This window comes from Emydura macquarii, unplaced genomic scaffold (assembly GCF_026122565.2).
Source record: "Emydura macquarii macquarii isolate MOO-44397 ecotype Brisbane River unplaced genomic scaffold, CSIRO-AGI_Emac_v2 contig_212, whole genome shotgun sequence".
NCBI lineage: Eukaryota > Metazoa > Chordata > Testudines > Chelidae > Emydura > Emydura macquarii.
Genome location: NW_027130349.1, coordinates 11,564,358 through 11,588,402, shown reverse-complemented (window position 1 = coordinate 11,588,402; position 24,045 = coordinate 11,564,358). Strand labels below are relative to the sequence as shown.

At 42.6% G+C, this 24,045-nt stretch overlaps 1 protein-coding gene across 2 annotated transcripts in view; it reads right to left on the bottom strand.

The window, feature by feature from the left end:
- RALBP1 (ralA binding protein 1) overlaps positions 1–24,045 on the bottom strand; it is a 62,366-nt gene that overhangs the window by 26,665 nt on the left and 11,656 nt on the right. Inside the window, exon 2 of one of the 2 annotated variants that reach the window (XM_067547768.1) lies at positions 11,310–11,603. In XM_067547768.1, coding sequence (XP_067403869.1) covers positions 11,310–11,553 — 244 coding nt within the window. In that variant the 5' untranslated portion in view covers positions 11,554–11,603. Of the gene's footprint in view, positions 1–11,309; positions 11,604–24,045 lie in introns of those variants that run through there. The other variant, XM_067547774.1, reaches the window with a different exon arrangement.

Genomic DNA, 24,045 nt, shown 5'->3' with positions numbered 1-24,045 from the left:
CTCCAAGCAGAGTAAAAATGGCAGTGCAAGTGGACCCCTCTCCCGTTTCTAATCTTACCACAAATCTGGTCACAATTTACAGCAGAGGGGATGAAGGACGGGTAGTGGAATATAGATAGGGACCACACATCTCAAAGAACCTCCTGTTACAGGTAAGTAATGTCCATTTCTTCTTCGAGTGATAGTCCCTATGTGTATTCCACATGTGGGAGATTAGTAAACAGCAGTCAAACAGAAGGTGGGTGCAAGGATGCAGATGACATGGTTATCTGTAGTACTGCTGTCCACACAGCTATATCTATGGTAGAAATCCCTGGACCAATGCGTAATGTCTGGTAAAAATATATATGGAGCTCCAGGTCACTGCCCTACATATATTTAGTAAAGATATGTCTCACAGAGATGCTGTGGAGGTCGCTTGAGCTGTGGTTGAATGCGCTCTCACCCCCTCTGGGAGGGGGATCTGAGCTAGGTGGTAACAAAGGATGATGCAGTCCAAGATCTACTTAGAGAGTCTCTGTGCAGAGAGAGCTTGACCGCTTGATCACTCCACTATGGTGATAAAAGATTTAGGTGTTTTTCAAATTGCTTTTGTTCTCCGTAGATAAAAACCAGTGCCTGTCAGATGGCTAGAGCGTTCTTCTCTCCTCATCATAGGCAGAGGCACGCGGTTGGAAAAAAATACCTTTAAGTGGATGGTTTGATTTATGTGAAACTCCAAAGTTACTTTAGGGATGAATTTTGGGTGGGGGCAAGGAGAGGACCTTCTATTTAGGAGAGATGGTATATGGCGGATCTGCCATGAATGCGCCCAGCTTGCTCACCCTCCTGGCTGATATGATAGCCGCTAAGGCGGCAACTTTAATCGAGAGATGAGATGTAAAACAGGTGGCTAATGGTTCAAAAAGAAGTTTGGTGAGAAGAAAAAGGACCAGGCTGAGGTCCCATTGTAGCACTGGTTTTATCATTGGTGGAAAAGTTCTAAGAAATCCCTTCAGGAATCTAGCCATCATGTGATGAATAAAGACAGCGTGGTCCTCAACTGGAGGATGAAAAGCGCCGACTGCTGCAAGCTGGACCCATAGGGAACTAACAGACAGGCCCACTATCTTAAGGATAGGATAGATATTCTAAAATAGGGATCCCAGCAGACGCTGGAGATAGCTAGCATTGTCATTTTCAAGAGAAGTGCTTCCTCTTGGACAAACAGCATTGCCTGGTAGAATCCTTCCTCCTTTGAGAATGGATTGAACTCCCACTCAACATGAGCACTCTACATCTGATGCCCATCCAAATATCAGGCCTTGAAATATAGTGGCCCTGGGTTAGGGTGCCTGTTTGTACTGTTGTGTCACAGCAGCAGATCTGGAAATGCCTGGATATTGATGGGCAGATGGGTTGAAATCCTCAGGAGATCTGAGGCAAGGAGTATTGGAGGTGGTGCATCTAGGGTAGCAGGAGAGCATCACCCTTCAAACCATAGCCCAGAGCTGCCCTGAAGCGCCGTCGGGATAGTTTCTTGTTCCCTTGTGAAGTGAAGAGATCCCAAAATGATGTTCGCCACTGGTTGAAGATGTAATTCAGAACAGAACTGTCAATTTCCCATTTGTGGAAAAAGACAGCTGAGACTGTCTGCTGGAGTGTTCTGTGCACTTGGTAGGTATGCTGCTGAGAGAGTTATGAGGTTTCTGATACCCCAATTCTACAGGTTGACTGTCTCTACACACAGGGGGAAGGATCTTGTTCCCCTGTTTATGGAGAAAACAGTCGAAATACTGTCTGACATTATATGTATATTAGATGAGTGGAAGGAAATGGTTGCAGGTCAAACAAACCTGTTTTAATTCTAGTAAATTGATATGCATCCCAGTCTCCCGAGAGATCTAGGTGCCTTGTGCAGTGTGATTGTTCATATGGGCTCCACAACCTAAGAGGGAAGCATCTGTGATGACAGTCTTCTTGGGTGTAGATGTGAGAAAAGGAACTCCATCTGAACTTTCTTTGGATTTGTCCACCAGGTGAGAGGGGCCATAAGCATGGCCAGAATTGTTTCTTTGGCACTGATGTTGTCTTTTGTGAGTAGATAGACTGAAGCCAGGTTTACAGGCAGCAAAGAAGCAGCCTGTTGAATGATCTTACAGGGGAAAATGAGGTTGGGGTGTGTGCAAGTTTGAGCGAATCTGGTGCTCCAGATGAGCCTATGAAATAATACACTCCTCCTCTACCGGCCATACTGATGGGATGATACTGAGTTATAGATATAGTAGCAGAAGAGCCTCTTCCTCTTAATTTGGTTTCTTCAGGCAAAGGGATGTCTCTGAAGAGAACGGGACTGATAAAACAGATGACTGGGGGTAGTACAGAACACAAATATCTTCTAGTGAGGTAAAGGTTTTGGTCCTTCCTGGCATTTGGGCAGCCCGAGAAGGGGACTTGCAATCTGGGGAATCTGATGGTCTAGAATTTGGAAGATTCCAAATTGCACTTGTCAGAACCATCAAATGGGGTCCCAGCATGGAACTCCCAGACTGGGCCAGTGGGTACTGGTCTTTTCGGTTAGTGGACAAATCCAGAACCCTTACTGTCAGATCCTCCTTCTTTCATGCTTTTGCCTTCTTAAATGGTAGGTTTATGTGAACCTAACTCCTTAGGATCTGCGTGCAAGGACTCACTTGACTTGGACCAAGATGCTCGAGAGGCTCATGCTTGCACTCTGAGGCTGCTGTACAGTATCTGAATGCGACTCCATAGCCTGCTCTATGAGATGCTTCTGGAGATGGAGCTCTTGCCCCTCATGAGTTTGGGAGGGAGGGAATGGCAGCTACTCCACTTGGTAGCAATGTGAGCCTCACCAAGGCAATAAAGACAGTAGTCGTGTTCATTACTGATAGAGAGACAGCTCTTGAAGCCTCAAGCTCTTTGCTCCCTGGAACGGGGAGAACAAAACTAACTACACTAATATAAAACACTAAGTCTATAGTATTAAAACTATTTACAAATTGTATTTAAAGATATTAAAGCAGAAGAAGATTGAAGCAGACACAGAGGATTCTGACTCAGGTAATATGGCGGTAAGAAGGAAATGGATAGGCCTCAGTTCACACTGCCCTTTATAGTTAATGAGATCAACTGTGCAGCTACGGAACAAAGGACACTGCTTACTACAAATGTCTGGACTCAGGCACATAGTGTGCATGTGTACCCATGTGTGAAATACCATCACTCAAAGAACTGTTATACAGCAGTACGGCATTCCCATCAAGGTGGAAAGAAATATCAAATGGTCATACTAAACATAGGAAAAATATCTCATACTAATATACAGAAACACTTTTTTATAATACAAAAGCAACACCAAAGCAGAGGATAGGATTCCTGGAAATAACTTCAACTAAAAAGCAACCTTGAGTAACTTCAGGAAGATTATCCCGTCCCCTCCATCTCCCACTTCCACCTGCGGTAATTTTTATAATAGTTTGGAATACTATCAGAATATTCAGCAAACTAAGACTGTAGAGATTAAAGGCTATGTAGTTCTAGAGGAAGCGGTTTTGCCAGCACTGCACTGTCATTAAGACATCAATATTTTAACACAAATGTTTGCTCTATGCTGCAATTTGATGTACAAGATCTCAAACATAGGACTGTTTTTAATTTATTCAAATTTTCAAGTATTTAGCTGAAAGAGATATATACTCAACAAAGGATGAGGTTATTTAAGGAGAAGGGGAAAAAAAAAAAAAAAAAAAAAGCTTTCTGAAGGTTCTCATTCTACCGGCAATTACATTTGCTTAAATCCTGGATTTCATGACTTAACCATCTTGCATATGCCTAGAAGCTAGGCTGGTGGCTGTGACTCCACAGAGGGTAGCACCACGAGACTGTTGTATAATACTGGGGAAAAGCTAGTGCCAGAGAGAATCAACTTGACTAAAAATACTATATAGTATCGCAGAAGTTAGAGGTGGAACAGACCTAACATATCACTGAAATTTTTATAAGGTAGAATATAAAGTAAATCTGAAAGAGAAGCTACTACAATCCACCATATAATATAATTTTAAAGAGCCCCCTACATTTACTTAGGAAAAACTATTTGCTCAGGGGTGAGTTTGGTTTTTTTGTGAATTCAAAACAGTCATCTAATTTAAAAAACAAATTTTAGCAGTGACATTAACGGCTGGATTGTACATACACACATACTTAAAACTCCATTATTTAACTCACCTTACTATGCCTAGCTTTTGAGCATTATAATGTGTGGTTATAAGAGGGATGTGAAACAAAGGATGATTTTACATCTCAACTACAAGAGATGAGTTAAGTGATTCTGCCTCAATTCTTGCTTTTGAGGATTTACTTCATACCTTTAAAGTTACTCCTTAAAGCCATTTTTGTGATTTAATCAGCCATAGGGTACGTTGTCTCTCATGGAAGAGAACAATTAGAATACAAATATGCATAGCATTATACATTTACCTTCTCTCTTCAAATTTCTATTAGACTAGATTTCCATAAGGCATCATGGCTTATGACACAAGGACACGCGTTATCTATAATAGTGGCCTTCTAGCAACATTAAATTATGAAACCATCTCATTCCCCGATGAGCAAAATGTTTACCTGTTGCTAAAAAACAGGACTGAATGGGTTAAATATTTACGTTCACTGGATGGATACATCTCATCACTACTCAGACCAGTTCTATATCCTGAACTACTTACTACCTTAAGAAAGTTACAAACACATTTGTGACAAAGATGCCCCTGTGCCCCCATATAGAATCCAGCTAACAACTCACAATATAAATTTCTAAAATCACTGTAGAATTTATCTGCAATATCACCACAAAATAATTAAGTCTAAATATATGTTTAAGACTTTCTCTGAGCCAGTGCCTCATAGGCAGCATGATGAAAGTTTTTAAAAGGGTATTATTAAAAAATTGAGAACTCAACAGCTTCTCACATACTAAATAGTTTACAGCAAGCACTTCTGCTCTAACTGATCTAAAACACCAGCATTCAGCTCTTCAAACAGAGGTTTCGCAGGGTATGTCTACACAGAAAAACACAAAAAACAAACAAACAAACAAAAAACAAATAACCCCGCAAAACAAAAACCCCCCACAGCAGTGAGACTCAGAGCCTGGATCAAGTGACTTGGGCTCACACTGAAGGGCTAAAAACAGCAGCATAGATGTTCGAGCTTGGGCTGGAACCCGGGCAATGAGACCTGAAGAGGGGGCAGGTCTCAGAGCCTGAGTCCGAAATCTACGCTGCTATTTTTACCCCTGCAACATAAGCCCTGTGAGCCCAACTCAGAGGACCCGGGCTCTGAGAGTCAGTGCTGCAGGGTTTTTTGTTGTTGTTGTTTTTTTCTTTTTAACTGAGTAGATATAAATTCCAGTTAGACAACAACAGACTGCAGGGTTTACATGATGCTATAAAGTACCTTGCCTGCCTAGGCTCTCTAGCAACAGAAGAAAGCTGACAACTTGAGAAGAGTTATTGAAAGCAAAAAACCTAACCCAAACCCCCAACAAAATCCTCATCGTATCAACCAGTATTGCATGTCTGAGCAAAAGCATGATACAATGAGACACTCCCTCACACTACTAACAAAACTAATGACACATTAAGATAATTTTATATTAGCAGTATTATGGTTCACACCATGCTTTCCTCTTATAAATGCTCCAAGTTAATAAAAGTTCAGAGTGCAGATGAACGAGCAAAAACTTAGAAAATAGTTTTCCCCAAAGCTAGAGGAATTGGCTTACAGTTAAAAGTAATGGTTGTATTTTATTTTTCCGTTTACTGAAACCTGTAGGCACATGTATGTACACCCGTTATAACAAGGCTCTATGTACTCTGTGGCAAACTGAACCTAAATTTTGGATTCCAGGAAACTCTGGTGACGGTCTAGAAATGGCAGCAGTTCCAATTACATTTTAAAAAATAGGTTTTTAATTAATTATAGCAGAGCAACAGCTGTGCTATGTTTAAGACAAGCTTTCACTTTAAACTTTCATCTGTTTTAAGTGCTCTAAAATCCATACAGTTAATCGGATTGCCTTGAAATTTGGTGGTCCCCGTGGGGGCGTGAGGTACAGTCAGTGAGCCAAATTTAGGACCATTTGACCAAGGAGTTCCTGAGATACAGGCCCCGGAAAAAAACAGCTTTTCTTAAAGTTGACATTTTGGCAATGTAGTTTGCACAGAGATCAAATAATTGCACCAGGGTCTCAAATGCTTGAGGGTTACCCCAACAAAGTGCATGACACCCATATCCCTTTGGCGGAAATCAAACTAAAAGGTTATTTGAAAAAAGGTTTACTTCTCCATTAGGCATGATTGGGGTGTAAAGTAGGTAGTAACAGGGGAAGAAAGGTTTGGGTTTCCAGAGAGGGATTGTGGTGAAGGGCATAAACGGGTATCGGTGGTAGTGGGGGAAGATGGGTTGGAGGGCATATGAGGGATTGGAGCATGAGAGCGGTAGCAGAGGAATCTGGGGGATTACGGATATGGTGGACACACCAATCCTGAATTCTACCCTCCCATATGCACGTTGGGAGCTGTGGGAACCTTACCTTGCTGCAGGAGTCTGAGCCTCCCCCCCCCGCCTGCTGTGTGGGGACCCTGCTCCTCTCTAGGTATCTGAGCCCCTCTCCCTGACTCTCCATGTGAACTGGGATCTGGGGTGAGGGGAATGAAGGTAAGAAATGTAAACCCCTGAAATCCAGAAAATGAACAATTATGTATCTTAACATCCCCTGTGTGGGGGAGGGATGGATTGAGTGGACCTGGCTCATGGCTGTGGAAACTGGGCTGAAGCAATGGCAAGTCTTAGCTGAGGGTGCACAGGAGGAGCAAGGAGCCCAGCTCAGGCTGTATAACCAAGGTGCTGTACGGCTCTCCAGTAAGCAGCTGCCTGTGATGTGCATATGCAGCAGCACAGAACGGGAAATTCAGCAAGGAGCAACACCTTACATGTTAATGGCTTCCACAGTGCCAATTAATGGCTTAATGGGACGGGAAGGGGAAGTGAACCTGGAAATGCAGAGACAGGTGCTGTAGGAAAGACATCCCTGTCTTCTCTCATACACTTAAAGTTAGTTTTATAACATGACTGTTAAAGTATCAAGGTTTTGGGACACAGACCACGGATGAGATTTTTCCCACCGGCCCTGTTTTCAATGGCACAAACAAAACACAACCATTATTCCCATTGCACTGGGGCAAATTGTACAGGAGTGGGAGAGGAGCACTTAGAAATCACACAGTTAATGTGTGGCCTAGTGGAAAGACTGCTGGACTGAGACTATTCCTAGCTCTGCTTCTGGCCTGCTGCATGATATTGGATAAATCACTTCACTTCTCTGTGCCTCAGTTTCCAATCTGTAAAATGGGGATAATGTGTAAAGTTTTTCAAGATCAACTCATGAAAAGAGTTATATAAAAGTTAGGTCTTTGGATTATTACCTAGGCCTTGTCTACACTAGCACTTATGCTGGCAAAACTTTTTGTTGCTCAGGGATGTGAAAAAAAACCCTCGCATGAACGACACAAATTTTGCTGGCATAAGCACTTGTGTGTACACTGCTATGTCAGCGGGAGAGCATCTCCCACCAACATAGCTACTGCCACTCATTCAGGTGGTTTTATTATGTAGGTGGGAAAGCTCTCTCCCATCGACATAACGCGGCTACACAGGTGCTCTTACAGCAGTAGCACAACTGTACCGATACAGGTGTGTCACTGTAAGTTTTAATTGTAGACTAGCCCTTAGTCACAGTCACACATCAACTGCAAATCTAGGTGAGAACTACAACTGTCTAATTGGCCATTAAGTCTACCAACAAGTATTTCTCTTTTGGTTAAAAACAAACCCCACAAACTACAAAATGAAATGGCAAGAAACATGTTAATGCCTTTCCATAATGTCGAGTTCAGTAAAACAAACTTCTGAAAACTAGGTAATATAGTTATGGTAAACACCCACACGGCCATAACTCCATCCTCTTTGATCGATGCCTCACACCACAATGCCCATAACATGAACACTTCCATTCTGCCCCTTCACTGTAATAGACTGGTACTACCTGCACCTCTCCTACACTCACACACTGAGTCTACTCCCCTGACAGAATACCTACCACGCCTGCAAATTTAACCACCACTTTCATACCTTCTTACAGCCCCATCACACTTGCACACAAGATACTTCCTAAACCTATACTTTCCCCTAACCATAATTAAATCTACAGATTGTTCTCCTATTCCACCTCATTACTGACTACATCCAGGGCAAGAAGACCCCAGTGCCTTGTTACTAAAACAAGCTGTACACAATTCTGTATCGAAATAATGAAGGTACACATGCACCTCCTTCCTTTGATAACACACATGGGGGACTCGACCCAGATCTCCTCATATCACAATCACACCTTTTCCAAGCAGCTCCACTTGTTCCTCCACCGCACAACTACACATCACACAGTGAATACAGTTGGAGTGCATGCAAACCGTCACACTGGCAGACGAGATGCCAGCTCATGCCAAAGGCCCAGGGCCTCACTGAACACGGACAAATGAATAGCTGGAAAATCAGTCTGGCACACCCGTGGGTTAGTATAGTTAAAACAGATATTAGTGTTATAAGAATGTTACAAAATGCTTGCAGGATGCTTCATGTATTAATCTTACTTATAATATCTGTATCCCATGGTATAAAGTTTGCATTGTATAATGTTTGCATTGTAAATTTCTAATTGTGTAACTCACCAAACAGGAAAAGCAGCATTAAGGTAAAGTGCTCATCCTGCACACAAGGTGGGTGAGTTAATATCTTTTATTGGACCAACTTCTGTTGGTGATAGAGACAAACTTTCCAGCCACAAAGAGAACTCTTCTTCAGGTCTGGGAAAGGTATTCCGAAGCGTCACAACTAAATGCAAGGTGGAACAGATTATTTAGAATAAGTAATTAGTACATAGTCAGGCCACTCTATCTTGAATGGTCCCTTAGACTATGTGCTAACTACTTATGCTAAACAATCTGGTTCACCTTGCATTTAGGCTTGGTCTACACTAGAGAGTTTTGATGACAAAAAAACAATTCTGGCCTACACACTGCAATGAACCTTTTGTCGATAAAACTGCCCTGTTCTGTCAACAAAATAAAACCACCTAGAGGAGAGGCTTAGAGCCTTTTTCAGCAAAGTTTTTGCGAAAAAGCAGGTGTGCAGACACAGCCCTTAGGTTAGATCACTAAAAATAGCCTCCCTGTTATCCCAGCATGCCATCCTGAGACCTCTCTGGTAAACAGTTTGAGCTCAGCTGCCCGCAGCCGCCTGCCTCTGCCCCTCCCCTTTCAAAGCCCCAGAAAGTTTTCAAGTTAACTCACCCTGGAGCTCACTCCACAGCACAGCAAACACAGTTCTGTCCTGCCTGCCCTAAGCTACAAGGGAGGGATGTAACTCCTGCTGTGCTGTGCAGAGCCAGGGAGGGAAGTGGAGGCTGTGTCCCTCTCCCTGCCCCTGCAGGTGCACTGGACCTGTTTCTCTGAGGGGGTGGGGGAACGGGGGATGCCAGCTATGAGCTGTCTGTGTAGCAGCTTCTGCCTTGGGATTGATTGCCTCCAGCTGCTGCTGTCTGAAGTTAAAGAGACAGGATGAGTGCAGACACACACTACTCACTGTCCCCAACACAAGCTGTTGGTCTGTCTCTCTCCGTGTGTGTGTGTGTGTCTCTCTCTCTCTCACACAGACACCCTTCTCCCATTTCTGTGGGCTTCTTGTGTTTGTGTTTAGCAGTGTCAGCTTGGCTGACAGGGCAGTTTAAAAGCAGCTGTCAAACTAGTAGGATGCCCATGGAACAACAGGATTCAGAAACCTTCATCATGTGCCTGTCCCGTGAGGCATTGCAAACCCTTCCCAAAGCACCCTGCGTGCAGTTGCACAGTGGAACAGCTACCCAGTGCACTGCTGCCTTTGTTGACAAAAGAGCTGATAGTGTGAATGTACTCCACTGACAGAAGGAGACAGTGAAGACACGTAACACTACAGCGATTTAATTACAGCAGTGGCTATATGCCGGCAAAGCTTTCTAGTGTAGACAAGGCGTAAGTTGTGATGCTCAGAATACCTTTCGCAGAGCTGAAGAACTCTAGCTGGAAAGCTTGCCCCTCTTACCAACAGAAAGTTGGTCCAACAAAAGATATTACTTGTCTCATTAAGAAATTCAGTCTGCAAACCAAAGCAATTCACACCTAACAGACCAAATTCTCTGCCTCTCCCTTTCTTTCCTGTCCACTAAACATATGTTATTTTGAGTATATTTTCCTCAATTATGGGTCTTATCACACCACTCCTTTACTAGAGGGCTGGTGTCAACTTCTGGCAAATTGGCAGCACAGGAGGAGGAGGAGGAGGATTTCTTGGATAGCATCTTTGTTCAAATACTGTGGAAGTGCAGCAGAAATGGAGCAATGAAATAAGTACAGCCTAGGTGGAACTGTGGGACATGATCAGAACACTAACAACAGATGGACTCCTGAACTGAAGCCAAACCCAAGTTCGTGCCTATATTTTCAGCTGTGCCTGATATCTTGGGCTTAAAACACCCTCAAGACCAGGTTAGAGGGATTTTTTTGTGAACGGAAACCCCAGGGACAACATGGGCTAAGTCTGCAGTGAAGACATATCCCATTATCTCTTCATACTCTGAGGGTGTATGTCTGAAAGAACAGAGAGAAATGAGAAGAACTCATTGCCAGGCAATTGACCAAGCAGTGTCTTGGACTTTGGTAAAACTTGCTTATTAGTTTTCCTGGAAAGAGGTAAGACATTTAAAATCAACAAAAGTATTTTTTAAGAGAGGCAGGCAGAGCTCAAAATTTAGGCACGAAAAGAAAGGACTAAGACTACAATAAAAGCACAGTGCATCCCACAGGAAGTTTCTCGTAGAGTCAGAGCAGTGTTTCTCAACCTTTTTGCACTGGCGACCCCCCTCTGAACGTAAATAAATAAATAAATAAATAAAATCATGACCCAACCCCCGCCACCCCCTTTTGAAAAAATTGCAACCCTCCCAACTTTAAGCTCAGGGCTTCAGACTTCAGCCTTGCGAAACATGTAAATTAGCTTTGCAGGCGCCTTGGTGCTGTGAGGCCCCAGGTAACTGCCCTTCTTCCTACCCCCCTAATGCCAACCCTGCTCGCAACCACCATAAAACTGTCCAAACCCCCAGGTTGAGAATCACTGAGTCAGAGGGATCAGACACATGGCGTAAGAGATTGCCTACTCACTTCTTTTCTCCTTTTTCTTAAATTTTCCTTTCTTCTTCCCATGCTCCTTTTCATCATCCGACACTATATCTGGAGGCTCATGTAAGTTGTCATGAGGTGGTGAAGGTTCACCAGTCCGGTACAATCCAGGGAATTTTGTAGGACTGATTTCTTCAGAGCTGGGGGTACGGGCAAGAACCCCACTATGCTCCACCCTGCGATGTTCACTGGGGCTGCTGGTAGGAGGCAGGAAGCACTCAGTCATTCTGATTCCCTGATACCAAAATGAAACAATCTGTCACCTGTCCATCACACCTACAACAGAAAAAACAAAACAAGATATTCGAAATGCCCCAAACAATGGTTTTAAAACAACTTTCTTAGAATCCCATCCTGCATACAGTAGCAATAGTAATATTTGTTACAATGAGACAGTCAATGGGACTGCTCATGGTACTATACTCAGCAGTAATTGTCTGCAGAATCTGACAATTAGTGAACTGCAGCCTGGTTATACAAACCTACTTTGAGGGATCTATTAGACAGTTAAACTGGAAAAGGCTGAATGAAATATTTAAGTTATCCATTTAAAATATCAACAGATTAGATTACAGTACTTGTAAAAAAAAATCTTAAAATGCTTCTACTTCTTGTGCTGTGACAAGAGGTCTCTGGGTGGTGGAGGAGCCAGAGGAGGACTGGGGGCCTCTGGGGTATGACCACTAGGCCTGGTGGTATGCCCATGGTGTCCAAAAAGGGCCATTGCGCAGGCATCTGCCACTATGCTAGCCGAGGGTCCTGAACTGCCCCTTGACTGTACCGGCGCCACTTCGATTGGTGCCGGCTACAATGGGAGATATATGACTCCGCCTTGGAGTCTGATGACCTTGACTCCGAATGTGGGGACCACGGCAGTGCTGAGCGAGATGGTGCCAGACAGCGGTGCCATGGAGAAGGCAACTGGTGCCTCATCATGGCTGATTTGCCTCTAGACAGCACCACACTTTGCTGCAGTGATGGAGGTCTTACCACTGGCACTCTCTCTGGCCTGGCGGGAGACTCCTGGGCCGTCATGGCTATCAGGTCTCTGGCTGCCTCAAATGAGTCTGGAGTGGCTCTCCCACTGACCCTGGACTCAATGGACCCCTCTGCAGGCCTGGAATCAACAGTGCCACCTCCAATGGGGTGGGTGCTGGGTGTCCCAACTCAGGGTGCATACGACCATCTCTCATCATTGATCACCGTGGGCGAACGCTCTCTATCAGTTTTCTTGTGCCTCTTGCATGGCACTGGTGAGTGATAGCAGTGCTGAGCTGACATCGGTGCCAGTGAGAAGCGGCGCCGAGGGTCTCTGGGTGCCCAGTCCTTCCTCGGCGCCATTAACTCCCTAATTGATGGCGGCACACTCCACATCAGGATTACTAGGGTGCAACCTGCCTGGTGGTTGGGGGCGAAGAGCTGCCTCCATGAGGAGGTGTGTCAGTCTGACCTCTCTCCTTCTTGGTCTTTGGACAGAATCCCCTTGCAAATCTTGCACCAATCTGTCTGGTGGGATTCTCCCAAGCATTTCAAGCAGGATTCGTGGGGATCACCCCTTGGCATAGACTTGTGGCAAGTCCCACACGGTTTAAAACCTTGGGATAAAGGCATGCCCCGAATCCCTGGTGGGGGAGAACAACATGGGAGGGGGGCAAACAGAAAACTTAACTAACACTAAACTAATCTAACTATTTAGAGGTTTTCAACGTTCAAAACCACTATGGAAACGCTTGTCAAAGCAAGAGAGAAGCTTAGCTCAAACGACCTTCATGGGCTGTAAGAAGGAACTGAAAAGGCATCGGGTCAGCAGGGTCCTATATACAGAGCCATAGCAGCACAACTAGAGGGGGTGGGTGCCTAAACTGACCTGATGGGTACCACTAGGGGGAAAATCTTCCAATGACTGTGCACGCAGCATGCACACACCTATTTGGAATCAACATGAGCAAGCACTCAAAGAACAACAACTGCAGTGTAGAGCAGTGTTTCTCAACCTTTTAAGTAGCAAGTACCCCCCTAATTTCTGAAAATTTTAATAAGTACCCCAACACTCAATTTTCCACTCTGAAAAATACAATCTTTTCCCCCTTTACTACTGGATGACTGTATTTCTCGGAAAGCAGGAGAGTTCTGAGTTCTGCAGTGCTGTGTGGCTGTGGCAGATCACAAAACCCCCTGCTGTTTCTCCTCTACTTCCTCCACATAGGGCCACAAGTCAACGCCAGCCAATCACTATGGCCTGATGGCAGGGTCATGTGGTGTTCTCCTCACATAGGCGGGAACTTGTGAGGTATGAGCAGGCTCTAGAGGCCCACCAGCAGCATGCCCCACGGCCATCCCTATGGGGTGCGGGTCTGGGGCAAATCACACTGTGTGGGCCCCCCTTAAGATTTTTATACTGGTAAAATCTGGGGCTGTCACAGTTGTCAATTTCTCTGCTCAGCTAGAGCAATAAAATTGACATGTAAGCCTGCAGGTAAAGCCGGGCTCCAGGACTGGGCACTCCACCTTGCTTTCTGGGCACTGGGCTTTGAGCCGGGGAGTGGAGCTGCCACCTGGCTGCCAGCCCGGGAAGTGTGTGACTGCCACCTCTCCAAGCTGGGGCGGAGGAGGCTTCCACTCAGACTGGGACCCGGGGATGTGGGCAGGTGGCAGGTAGCTGCTGCCCATCTTCAAGCCAGGACGCGGGAGGCACACGGGGCTGCTGCTGGGCTCCCATCTGGGAGCTGGGTGGGACACGGGCAGCTGCCACCCGGCTTCCCAGAAAGGCGGAGGCCGTCGCCTGGCGTCCCAGGAGTGGGGCAGCTGCCGTCCAGCTCCCAGCTAGGAGGTGGGACTGGGTGGGAAGCCAGCAGCTGCCGCCCGCCTCCCACAGAAGCCGGCGGCTGCCGCCTGCCTCCCAGCTGGGAGTTGGGACCAGGAGGGAAGCGGGAGGCTGCCGCCCGCCTCCTCCAGAAGTCGGCAGCTGCCGCCCGCCTCCCTTCACTGCGTTTTTTGCATACCTCCTGCCTATGTCTCGCGCAGTGTACGCGTACCACAGGTTGAGAAACTATGGTGTAGAGTGAAGCACATAAGAATTTCTACTGTAGTGGCAAGCACTCTGCAGAGCAACATCAGAAGAACTGCATGTGGCCCCAAACCTTAAAGTAAATATGTTTTCTCCACATGTTCCCAAATTCTAGTTGTTACAATGAAATAGAGTGCTAGAAATTAAGAAGTCAATGGACAGAGATGGGGTATTTTCCCAGGCTACCAACCTAGGATATCTTGTTTTATGAAAGCTACACAAAACCAAGACCCAGGGTACAGAATGTATTCGTTATCTTAAGCTTTTGGTCAAAAAGACCAGGACAAATTAAGGAAACAAGACATCACTCAAGGAAATGAGTAACACTGTTCTTGGAACAAAAGCACTTTGGTAATAAGCATCAGCTTCACTTTGAAAGAAACAAGTAGAAAGAGGAAAAAACCTCAAAGCACTTTACGAACGTAAGTGTGTTAAAGCCTTACACATGCCCCGTAGCAGTTAAGAATGATTACTCACTTTTTACAGAGGAGAAAACTGAGGTACAGAAGGGTTAAGTGACTTATTCAAGGTCTCACAGAAAGGCCATGACAGAGCTGGAAATAGAACCCAAACCTGACCCCCAGACCAGTACTTCAACCACTAAGGTATGCTTCCTCTAATGGGAAAGGATTGTGAAATCCTTGTTAAATCTAATCTGTCAATAATAAAGCTGATGACTGTCAAATCTGACATTTAAGCAAAACACAAGCAGTAGTTTTACCAGTTTAAAAATCATTTAGCTTTAATCACACTAAGGTATTAGAGCAATAAAATGCAATAGTGCAGGCAACTGCATATAAAATACATCAAAAATAATTCTTAACATTCTCTTGAAAGAAACCCAAGCTGTATTTGAGACAATGCAAATTGGAGAGTCCTCTTGCTGGCTTAATTACATCTTCTCTAAAGAGAAAAAACAGCATCAGAGCCAAGTTATATTTAAGCTTGGAAGGATTAGATTTTTATCAGTAAAATTTCAGCAACCACACAAACTTTGGAAAAAAGATTTCCATCAATAATAACTGAAGTTTACATATAGGCAAAGAAAGAAAAATGCTGCTTGAGAACTTATTAGAGACAATCATTAAATAATTATTGTCTGACTCCACCATAATTTCCTATAACTGTGAAAGTTTAAAATTGATAAAAATCAAAAGTGCATCCTTGTTTTTCTAGCAACCTAATATGCCATGCCATGCCATGAAAACAGGAAAAGGCAACAAATGTCAACCTGGTTTGCTCCAACTCAAGCAGGAATCCAAACAGCTTTACTGACTCAGTGTAAAGCATTGGGATATACAAAAATAGTCTTATAAAAGATAAACTTTCACCTACATATGTAAAAGAGAAGTATATTTCTCCCCAAAGTTACCTACTTCAGTTTCTACAAGGAAGTCCTACAAAGCAAATTTTTAAATTCAGGAGTGGCACCTGACCTAAAATGATCTAGTTAATTGCGAAAACAAGTATCTAGTTTTTCTCTGCCATTTATACAAAGTTTACTCATCTGGATTTTGGATTATTGCACTGGATTTTAAACACACTCGAGTTTTTTTGGAGAAGCTTATAATGTCTCTGCCCTGACCTCCCAGCATGCAGACCTGCAATAACAGAGTCATATAGAGAGACAGGTAAAGCAAGTTTAAATTTCACAAGTCAGCATAATGGCATGACTGATCAGCTCATCAAATAATTCCCATGTGAATCAGATATGCTCCACAATTACTGGTAATTAAACTCTTATAAAGGCCCTCTTTGAAATTTCGCAGATGAAGATAAAATCTGTTTTAAATAACAGGGTTCATGCTCTCCCATATAAGAATCCTATGTTATCTCTTTTAAAACTAAAAGCTTATTTAGCAAAATGATTATGTTATCTGTTGCAACTTTAAACTTTATTCACTATACACATTCCAGTTTCTGTAAGAAATGGAGGAGGGCTCCTACAGACAATGGTCTCCTTTACTACACAATGGATTCATCCCCACAGCAAATCCATTCTGTGAACTGAGACAGCAGTCCCGAGAAAAAAACAGTCTTTTATGTATAGTGATCCCATACTACCATGATGCACATACACAATGTGCCAAATTAAGGTTGCACCAGAAACCTTTATTCTAGCATTTCCTAACTTTTGAGTGCTTGACTTTGCAACGTTAATAATATTCTTCTAATGTAGTTTGTGTGTAATTTCCTAGGTCTTTTTAAGAAGCAAATTTGAAAAAACAGAAATTCCAGCATGTGTCATCATACTGATACCCAGATAGGTCATCAGCAGGGTTAAAAGCTTTAAATCCAACATGCAGCTCTCAGCCACTTGTGCTAATAGAGTAAATGATAACAAGACTAGGTTCTTATCCTCTATATGGACCAGTCCAAGAGGGGAATGAGACACTTTGCCAGTGGGATTTACAGATATTTGCTGACAGTAGAGGAATGGTGAGATTCAGGAATCTTGGGTTCCATACTTGGTTCTGGAAGGGATTGTATTCTAGGGGGCACACATTTTTTTCCCATTTCACCCAAGCTTGACACTTCCTGCTCCATTCCCTCCAACCTGGCCCTGTTATCATCCTGTCTCTTCCCCAGTCCCAGGCTCCTCTTCCCAGTCTCCACATCCTGATGCCAGCAAGTATTAGTCTTATCCTTTCAGATTCCTTGCTCCAGTTTCCTGCCATTCACTCAGAATCCCAAACTCCTTGCCTGGCCATTCCCAGTTCCACTCCATCCCACCCTTGGTAGTTCCTAGACCCCAGTCTCCTTATCTACCTAGTCCTAGTTCCTCTCCTTTCAGCTCTGTCCAATATATCTGTCTCTCCTGTCACAACCCACATTCCACATCTCCTTGTACAAGCTCAGTGCCCATTCTCCCAGGTTCCTTGTCCAGGCAATCTCGGTTCTCTCCCCACACACCAGTGTCATCTCCACTCACTCCACATCTTTCTCTTCCTGACCTCACTGGTTCCCAGTCCAAGTCTCCTTGTCCACGAGCTTCCAACCTCCTCCCCCAGCTCCCATTCCCAGACGTGTATGAACTACAAGTTTTCAAAGGCTTATATAACTTGATCAAATTTGGGCATATTTTCACAGGGACAGCAAAAGGCATATCCCACATTCAAAGGCCACCCACCTGCCAAATGTCTAGTCCCTGTTCCAAAACACAGAGGGGCACTACAGCATCTAAAAAAAGCCACTAGAATTTTTTAATATGAGCAAAACAATACATTTTTCCTACCTCATTCTCAAAAATGGTTGAATTCTTTTAGCTGAAATTTTCTTTACAAAATATTGAGCCTGAAGCAGGCACCCCAACATAAAAAATTCCATCCTAAACGGTTGAAATTTGGCAAAGTTATATGTAACTGAAAACAGGGTCTTATAATATGAAATCTCAGTCAATCTTAATAATAGGTGATGCTACCAGCCACGCTCATATTACTAGAAGTTAATACTTACACCATATGAATCGTATTTTCAATGCTGACAAATTACACTTTTCTAAATCTCACCATGTACCAGTACTTAGCTACAATCGCTCACGACAGCAGTAATTTATTGCTGTTTATTCACTGAATGCCTACAAGTGTGCTAGGAATCATTAAGACAAATTTAAAAATAGGATCTGTCATGAAGCGCTTACTGTTTACGTAAAAACTTTACAGACAAAAGGAGGACAAAGGGATATAATAAAAGATATTATACAATAATTTATCTGATCATACCAAATTCTCCCTCCTCCCCCCGTTTTTTTGCTACTTCACCCAACTGCCGTAACCCCCACCAAGTTTTGCCCATACCCAGCGGCCCACACACTTTTAAAACCATTTGAAATTTCTGAAAAAGTCTTCAGAAAGGATCCCTGATCACTCACGTCTGCAGCAGTTTTAGATTGTTAACAGTAGTGTTTTGTGTCCAAACAGTAATCATATTGGATTATTCTTGTTTTCTTACACTTTCAGCTGATGAAGTAAGCTTGTTTAGATGGAAAAACACCACTTACAGTAAAATAATTCAGACCTGGGTATTTAATAATCACATGTGCACACCAGAATCTTCATCTCTGTACTTAAAGCTCTAATGGCTTGAAAACACCAGTTTATTTAGTACTGGATAATTACTCTAGTAAAAATAAGAACAGATTGATTTAGCCAAACATATCATACAATTTAATTCAGAAAACATGTCTAAAGCACAATAATGGAAATAAAATGAGCTGAATAAAGCCAAATGGATCTGGCACTGAGTATTTCATTTGAGTTTTGAGCAGTTCTGTTGCTCTTTCAATTGCCTCTATGCTACTATTCATTGAACATGATAGATCAGAAAGCAAAAGAATAGGAACTAATTTTCCATAGCGGGAAGTGGAGCAAAAACTGCCACGTCTTTAGTTCTACTATCTGGATCTGTGATTTAAGGTCTTGTGTAGACTAGAATTTAAAGCGTGATGTTAGCATGTGGCTAGCTAATATGCAAGACATTTTAAAAGTCTAGAACAGACAAGGCACAATGCCCTTACCATATGATCTTGACCAGTTCAGCATATATTAAAGGCAGCATGCCTTGTCTACAGTAGATTTTTAAAACATTTTAGCTAACGTGCTAATATCACTCCTTAAATATTCTAGGCAAGGATCAATTGATCTTGTCAACTAAACAGGTTTAAGCCCAATTAGCACTAGGAGGAGGCACCATCAAAGAAAAGCCTAAATGCTAAATAGTGTTTTTGAGACTAAATGGACTGCACATTTCCTTCTAATCCATTACTTAACTAATGTATCAGCAGGTGTCTGAATGGAGCAGGGACACTGTGCTTCTATCTAAAGGTAGCATCTTTTAGGTGGGATGTAGAAAAAGTTGTGGAAAATATTTAACAAGAGTAGGGATATTAGCTCTGTTAAACACTCCAATTCAGATATAATTCTTTCAACCTAAAATTCTCTCAAGTAGTTTCAAATGGATGATTTATTCTTTACTTTCCCCTCCAAAAAGCATTGCTAACAAAACTGAGAGAATGCCATGCTTCTCCAGAGAAGTGGCTTAATTTCATATATGTACAGTTTGGAAAGTGCTCTGGGTCCATTTTATGAAAGCTGCTATAATCCTTCATTTGAGAAACAATGTAAACAATCTAGCTTTGTTTGATCCAGGTCTCAATATAAAAATTAAGCACTACAATCTACAAAAGCAATTATCTTCTGACATTTAGGCTACACAAACATAACACTTCCAGCAAATTTTAGTTCCCCCCCACCTTCCCCAAGGCTTGCTATTATGAGTCTGTTAGGTCATGTCTACACTTCCATTTATGTTGGCAAAACTGATGTCGCTCAGGGGTGTATCGGTACAGCTGTGCCGCTGTAAGCTTGCTAGTGTAGACATGGCCTTTGTTTCTACAGCTTCCCATTCAATTGCTGCCATGTACAGACTGACAATGGATGAAGAGCTGCATTGTTACAACACGTGCGGTCATCTGCAAATCTGATAGAGCAAAGCTGTTTTCAGCTTGTTTATGTGATTCCTCTCTAGGGTGATAAGTGACATTGGAGTAGATCAACTAGAAAGTTACTCATGAAATTGTAAGACGTGTTACACTGGATGACACAATGCAATATAAATTTCAGAGAGGTAGCTGTGTTAGTCTGTATACAGCAAAAACAACGAGAGTCCTGTAGCACTTTAAAGACTAACAAATGTAATTTCTGCAGGCATAAGCTTTCGTGGGCTGTAACCCACTTCAGCCCACGAAAACTTATGCCTGCAGAAATTACATTTGTTAGTCTTTAAAGTGCTACAGGACACTTGTTATTTTTGCAATATAAATGACTCACATCAACATCTAATGAACATTTCATGACCTTCATATGATTAAAACAGAATTAGAGTTTGTGGGGATGAACTCCATTTAATAATGGCACTGGAAGAGAAAGGAAAAGTGTAATTAAGTTTATAATCTAGAACAGCGGTTCTCAAACTTCATTGCACCACAACCCCCTTCTGATAACAAAAATTACTACACGACCCCACGTGAGCTGAAGCGGTAGCCTGAACCCCGCTGCCCAGGACTGAAGCCATAGGCCAAGCCCTGTCACCCGGGGCTGACGCCCTAAGCCCAAGCTGAAGGCTTCCGCTTTAGTGTCCTGCAGTGGGACTCGGGCTTCAGCAAGTCTAATGCTGGCCCAGGGGACCCCATTAAAATGGGGTCATGACCCACTCACAATTTGAGACCTGATGATCTAGAAAGATTCTTTTTTCTGTATACTGCATAACAGTTCTTCCAAAGGATAAGAGCTTTTGATGAATGGGAAAACAAATTGTGCCCTAACTCTGATGGAGGAATTACTGAGGACAGAAAGCCCTGTCCATTATCATACTGTTATTCGGTCTAATCCAATGCCCATAAGCAAATGAAAAGACTCTTATTGACTTCAACAGCATTGAATCAGACCCATTATGAGTAAAACCCATTATGAGAAAAGAACTTTAGGGAAGTGAAATCTTGCAGCATAAAATGTGGTCCTTTTCATCAAATTCTAGTTTAACAATGTAAAATCCTGAATGAAGCTGCACTTGTGGTGCTTCCAACACAGAACAACATTGCGATCTCACATCATCAAGGTTACGTCCACAAACCCAAAAGAAGATGCTGTGACCTGTCCGTGCCTAGGGTAGCCCATCTGAAAATGTCAAGGTCAGGGCAGGCTGCAAAGGGAGAGCAGATTCTCCCAGCAGTGGTGGCAATTCCCCAATCAGTCACAAAGAGCTCTCCTGATTTCCCACACTGATTATCAAGCAGCTACAACAAGAACAAGAAATACACAGACCTCTTTATTGCCTTTCAGTCTCTGGCTCCCAATCAGCCACTAGGTCCAGTAAACAGATAAGTTATTTAAAACTCAATTCCCTTTACCCAAAGGGTCAGCTACATTACCAGATCAATATAAGTTTGGATCTTACCCAAAATACCACACTGCCAGCCAATCCTTTAGTAACTAAAACTAAAGGTTTATTATAAAAGGAAAGAAACAAATAAGAGGAGAGATGTTAAATGGTCAAAGCAATCAGATACATACAAATGACTTTAAAGTCCATATATATCAGATTTTGAGCAGAATTGTGGAGTTTGCAGGCTTGTATAGTTTCTCTGGTGTACATCCAGTACCTGGATGGGTCTCAGTCTTTTGTTTCACAGCTTCAGTTGTAGATGAGTTGATCCAAAGGAAGGAAAGAAGCAGGAATGAAGACAAGATGGAGACGGTGCAGCTGCATTTTATAGTTTCTGCCATGTGGCTTGTTTCAAACACAAACTCACAACACATGAACAGGGAAAAGCACTTCCACTCATAGGTGTAGCCCTGACTTCTCTCCCTGGGCTCACTGTATAGGTGATGACCCTCGATGAGTCATCAATGTTGACATTATTGCGCCTGGGTGGCATAACCCAGTAGCACAGCACAAGTTTTTGGATACAGATATACCTCACGTATCTATAACTGACAGTACAAAGACAACACATACACAAACAATATTACCATCTTAGCAAATTTAGCCTTTCCAATGGCACTTGACATAGCATATCTTGTAAGATTAATTGTAATTTTCCAATATTGATATCAATATTATAAATGATCACTTATATTCCAGACAGCGTCACAGATGGGACTCTCACTTTCTGCCCTAAAAAACCTACCTACATCTAAGTTAATGTAAAATAATATAAAAAAATGAACAGTTTAAAGGAGGGATATCAGACCTCATTAAGAACATAAAAATGGCCATACTGGGTCAGACCAGCAGTCCATCTAGCCCAGTATCGTGTCTCTGACAGTGGCCACTGCCAGATGTTTCAGAGGGGAATGAACAAAGCAGGGCAATCTGTAGTGTTCCATTCCTGTTGTCCAATCCCAGCTTCTGGCATTTAGAGGTTAATGGATACCCAGAGCCTGAGATTGTGTCTCTGATCATCTTGGCTAATAGCCATTCATCCTCCATGAATTTATCTAATTCTTTTTTAAACCCAGTTATCCTTTGGTCTGCACATCGCATGGCAATGAGTTCCATAGTTTGACTGTGATTTGTGTGAAGTACGCCCTTTTGTTTTAAACCGGCTGCCTATTAAATTAAATAGGTGATCCCTAGTTCTTGCATTATGCGAAGGGGTAAATATTTCCTTATTTATTTTCTCCATTCATGATTTTATAGATCTCTATCCTATTCCCCCTCAGTCGTCTCTTTTCTAAGATGAACAGAGTGAGTCTTTTTAATCTCTCCTCATATGCAAGCTGTTCCATACCCTTAATCATTTTTGTTGCCCTTTTCTGAACCTTTTCCAGTTCCAATATATCTTTTTTGAGATCAGGTGACCACAACTGCATGCAATATTCAATGTGTGGACCCCCATGGGTTTAGGTAGTGACATTTTTTATCTATCTTTCCTAACGGTTCCTAACATCCTGTTATCCCTTTTAACTGCTGCTGCACATTGAGCAGATGTTTTCAGGGAACTATCCACAATGACTCAAAGATATCTTTCTTGACTGTTAAACAGCTAATTTAGACCCCATCATTTTGAATGTACAGTTGGGATAATTTTTTCCAATGTGCATTACTTTGCGCTTATCAACATTGAATTTCATTTGCCATTTTGTTACCCAGTCACCCAGCTTTGTGAGATCCCCTTGTTCCTCTTCACAGTCAACTTTGGACTTACAGTAAAACCTCAAAGTTATGAACACCAGAGTTATGAACTGACCAGTCAACCACACACGTCATGTGGAACCAAAAGTACACAATCAGGCAGCAGCAGAGACCAAAAAATAAAAATAAAAAATGCAAATACAGTACAGTGTTATACATAAAATATTAAAAAAATAAAGGGAAAGCAGCATTTTTCTTCTGTATAGTAAAGTTTCAAAGCTGTATTAAGTTAAAGTTCAGGTGTAAACTTTTGAAAGAACAACTGTAACATTTTGTTCAGAGTTTCGAACAACCTCCATTCCCGAGGTGTTAGTAACTCGGAGGTTCTACTGTACTTTTGTATCAACTGCAAATTTTGCCACCTCTTAATTTACCCCTTGTTCCAGATCATTTATGAATACTGTATGTTGAACAGCTTAGGTTCCAAGACAGACTCTGGACCCACTAAAGGGGACTCCACTATTTACCTCTCTCTACTCTGACAACTGACCATTTATTCCTACCTTATTTCCTATATTTTAACTAGTTACTTATCCATGAGAGGACCTTCCCTATTATCCTAGGACTGCTTACTTTGCTTAAGAGCCTTTGGTGAGGAACCTTGTCAAAGGCTTCCTGAAAATACAAGTACACTATATTGACTGGATCATCCATGTCCTCAAGCTTGTTGACTCCCGCAAAGAATTTTAATAAATTGGTGAGGCATGATAGCCCTTTACAAAAACCTGTTGACTCTTCCCCAACATGTTTATCTAGGTGTCTGATAATTCTGTTCTTTACTATAGTTTCAACCAATTTGTCTGGTATTGAAATTAGGCTTACCAGCCTGTAATTGCCAGGATCACCTCTGGAGCCTTTTAAAAAAATAGGCTTTCCATTAGCTACCCTCCAGTCACATGGTATTGGGGCTAATTTAAGCAATAGGTTACATATTACAATCAGTAGTTCTGCAATTTC